The 3,740-nt window shown below is 40.2% G+C and overlaps 1 protein-coding gene across 9 annotated transcripts in view; it reads right to left on the minus strand.

Annotated features, from left to right (window-relative positions):
* The window catches only part of epb41a (erythrocyte membrane protein band 4.1a), an 86,769-nt gene that overhangs the window by 17,930 nt on the left and 65,099 nt on the right, over positions 1-3,740 (minus strand). For all 9 annotated transcript variants that reach the window (XM_016487545.1, XM_016487544.1, XM_016487543.1 and 6 more), the window contains one exon: positions 2,625-2,795. In XM_016487545.1, the coding sequence (XP_016343031.1) occupies positions 2,625-2,795 (171 nt within the window). The remainder of the gene's footprint in view (positions 1-2,624; positions 2,796-3,740) is intronic.

Genomic DNA, 3,740 nt, shown 5'->3' on the forward strand with positions numbered 1-3,740 from the left:
ATGGATTCACAAGTTTCAAAATCAATGTTCTAAAGCAGCGGTTCTTAATACTGTTCCTCGCGTCCCCCTGCTCTGCACACACTCTGCAACTCTCTCTCTCTCTCTCTCTCTCTCGCTCTCTCTCTCTCTCTCGATCTCTCTCTCTCTCGCTCTCTCTCTCTCTCTCGATCTCTCTCTCGAAATGGCAATATTTGAGAAAAGGGTTTAGCGATTTCTAATTATTGGGGGGACTAGCCCCCCTCAATGTCTACGGTGGTTATCGCCCTGATCAGACATGAAAATATGTTGTGGCACTATCGTGCCTGTAATGTCTGTAATGATATGACGTTAGTTAGCAGCGATTTTTTGCTAACATTTCTTTGAGTAACATGACCGTAAATATGAACTCACGATTGAATGTAACATAAAACAAAATCTTTATTAATGCCAAATACGCTTACATTTATGTGTCTTTTTGTTCGCTCGGAAGGGCTAAGGGGTAGAATTGGGATTGGGCCTTAATCACTGAACAAGTCATTACTTCTGTCATCTGAATCTTTAAATTCAACCGAGATGTGGATTTTAATTCATGCTGTGTAGTTACAAAAAATGTTTTGCGAAAGAGATTATAATAAACCATACTTTCATTTTTTTTTAAAAAATGTGTTTCAGATTTTTGTTCAATATATATTTAAGGCCAATTATGGGGAATTATTCCTTATAATTTGTAAATGAATCATTAATTGAATTATAAAGAAACTAGAATTTTTAGATGCAATCAAAACCAGAATCTTTCCATTCCTTACAATTTCCATCTGTAGTGTTAACAGAGATGTTCAACACTGTACATGTGCTTTTAAAAACTATGGATAAACATAAAAGACACTGGACAGTTTTGTTCAAAAGTGAAATCTTAACTAGAAGAGCATATTGTCTTGAGAGAATTTGAGAGAATGAGTTCAAACTTTACGTTTTGAATTGGAAGGAGTGTGTGATATGGCAGTTTAGTGCGTTCAGGTCTGAGACTGGTACATGACGTAGTAGGCCTCAGCAGAAGAGGGCCGTGGGGCGAGCGAACGCGCCCCTCTCTGGGTGCTTCTAGACACTCCTGCTGGTGGAGAGGAGGAGGATCGAGGTGGAGATGGAGCTATGGATGAAAGTGGAGGAGGACAGGACTGCGATCCAGGACAAAACTTTGCGAGGAGAGATGGTGGAGAGTAAACAAGGGGAAGGAAAGGACAGACAACCAGTGAAGGACAGGAACAAGAGGAAAAAAGAGGGAAAAGACAATGAAATGAAGAGGAGGAGGAGTCAGTTTCTTAATGTTTGCTTTTCCTGTTTGCTTTTTAACTACTTTTTTCCTTTTAGACCTACTTTGGTTTTCAGTGAACTAACAGATTCATGCAGCTACATTATGTAGTGTAATCCAGCCATGTGATCGGCAGATCAAAGCAGAGGAAAGCCGGCGGTAGTCATTCAGAGAGTAGCAGCAGTAGTAAAGGGGTGTGGATTTGGGAGAGGGCGTGGTCAGGGGGTCTATAAAAGCCACGGGCAGTGAGCAGATTCAGAGAGAGAGGAGATCTCCTACTCTGACTGGGCCATGGGCATAGCGTCCAGCGGCCATTTGCGCTTCTGCTTGTGTCATTCTTTATCTACATAAAGAAAAGTCAGTCTTTTCAGGTGCGGTTGCTGCACAGCCCTGGCAGTAATGACCAAATGAGAGTACGTTTATCTCCGATATACCCCCCGCTACTCTGTGTATGGGTAGGAGAGGAGGCGTCTTCACCTGTGTGCACAAGTGCCCACACACACACACACACACACACACACACACACACACACACACACACACACACACACACAAACACACACTGAGAGTTTATAAAATAACTGCTTATTCAGATAACATGCTACATGTGTCAATGAGCAACTAGATGCATTCTGTATCAGTGAAAAAATATCATTAATTGAATCCTTTAATAAAACTTGTAATCCTTACCAAATGCAACAACAACAAAATTAAGTTTAAAGAAATTTAAATGTTATACTTTTGAAATTTTAGAAGATTTATACTTCTTTTTGTATGACTTTAGAAGATTTGTGGTATTGCATGTGTCATACAGACTGCTTTTTGGCACTGTCGCATCCTTTCTACTGTTTCCCACAGAGACAAATTGCATGGAAAAGAGCAACCAGCACAACTCTCCTTTGTATTCCACAGAAGAAAGAAATGTTGCAGTCACTGAAAACAGCACTGAAATCCATCCAAAAGTTTAAAACTGAGATAACTCAGAAAAGAAAGCATAATATACCTTTTTGTTTGTTGATACCTGATTTACTCACAACTATCTCAAACAAACTCTGAATATCCAAAGATTTGATGCCACTAAACTGGCAAACTTTGGAAAAAACAATCATTAGTTCTTCCCCAAAAGTGCTCATTGTATTGACATGAGACCCTGTCAATGAAACTTCGTTTTTCGGCACACGTACTACACAACTAAACACCAATAGATGGCCAAAGTTACCTCCATTTCATAAAACCAGCAATCTATCATCAAGACGTCAGTCTTTATCTTCAACAAAAAGGCATACAAAGGCTCTAAATTCAACAGTGAAGCATAACTTTTAACCCCAGTACTCACGTCGGGCTGCAGCTGGCCGTTGAAGCTGGCGGTGCGGAAGGGCGAGTGAGTGGACAGACGCTTGTCCCACTCGCTGGGCCTCGGCTCAGGCACCGACTCCATGAAGCTTCGCTTGAGCTCGCTGATACTGGTGTGATGACGCATGATTTGTGTCTGTGTCTTATCCACGTCCTGAGAGAGAAAGAGAGGTCCAGGCGGAGAGAAAGCACACCAAAAAGGTCAAAAGAAAAAAAAATGAGGATAGCAGAAGAGAAATTTGGGAACCGACAGCAAAATTGAGATAAAAAAAAGAGAACACAGAAAGATGAAGGACAGAAATTAAGAGAGGGAAATAACCCAATGAAGACATCTCATTAGTAAGATGATCTGACATGAAGCACTGTTTTACCCCAAACTATCTCAGGGGCATCACATCTAAGGTTGGGAATCAAGTATGTTTACTTTATAATTTCAAGATGTTTGGTTCCGTTAACGATTCTTGAATGTCGATAGATTCCATCTAGAGTTGGTTGAGAGGTTGCGGTCTGAATTGAATATGATTGGAAAGAAAGCCTGAGCTGCACTCTTAAAAATAAAGATTCCAAAAGGGTTTTCACAGTGGTTCCTCCAAGAACCTTACAGTGAACAGTTCTTAAAAGAACCATTCATCTAAAGAGCCTTTTGTGCAATTGAAAGGTTCTATGGATGGTTCTTCGGCATAGATGACAATAAAGAATGTTTATTTTTAGGAGTGTATACAAAATAATACAACAACAATAACTAGATAACACATTTGTATTGTGTTGTCCTCGCTGGTTGCACGTTATATCAAATGCATCAAGCACAGTGTAACCGGTGTAGGTGGGAATGACTCAACCAGTTATTTTTAACGAATCAGCCAAAAAACTCCTGAACTCATGGGTTTATAATGGGTTTGAACTCACCAAACAATTCACTCACTGAATTGTTATAGTACATTTGATATAGTTAAAGGAATCATTAAGGAACCAAAATCAGTATATTTCCTGTGATCCCCATCCTTAGTTACATTATTTTCAGTCAAGTGAATGTCACACACAAAGCCATTCTACAGATCGCCCGCTGGCCACAAAGACACAGGTCTCTCCTTTCCACGTT

The sequence above is a fragment of the Sinocyclocheilus anshuiensis genome, unplaced genomic scaffold (assembly GCF_001515605.1).
Source record: "Sinocyclocheilus anshuiensis isolate Anshui unplaced genomic scaffold, SAMN03320099.WGS_v1.1 scaffold369, whole genome shotgun sequence".
Taxonomy (NCBI): Eukaryota; Metazoa; Chordata; class Actinopteri; order Cypriniformes; family Cyprinidae; genus Sinocyclocheilus; species Sinocyclocheilus anshuiensis.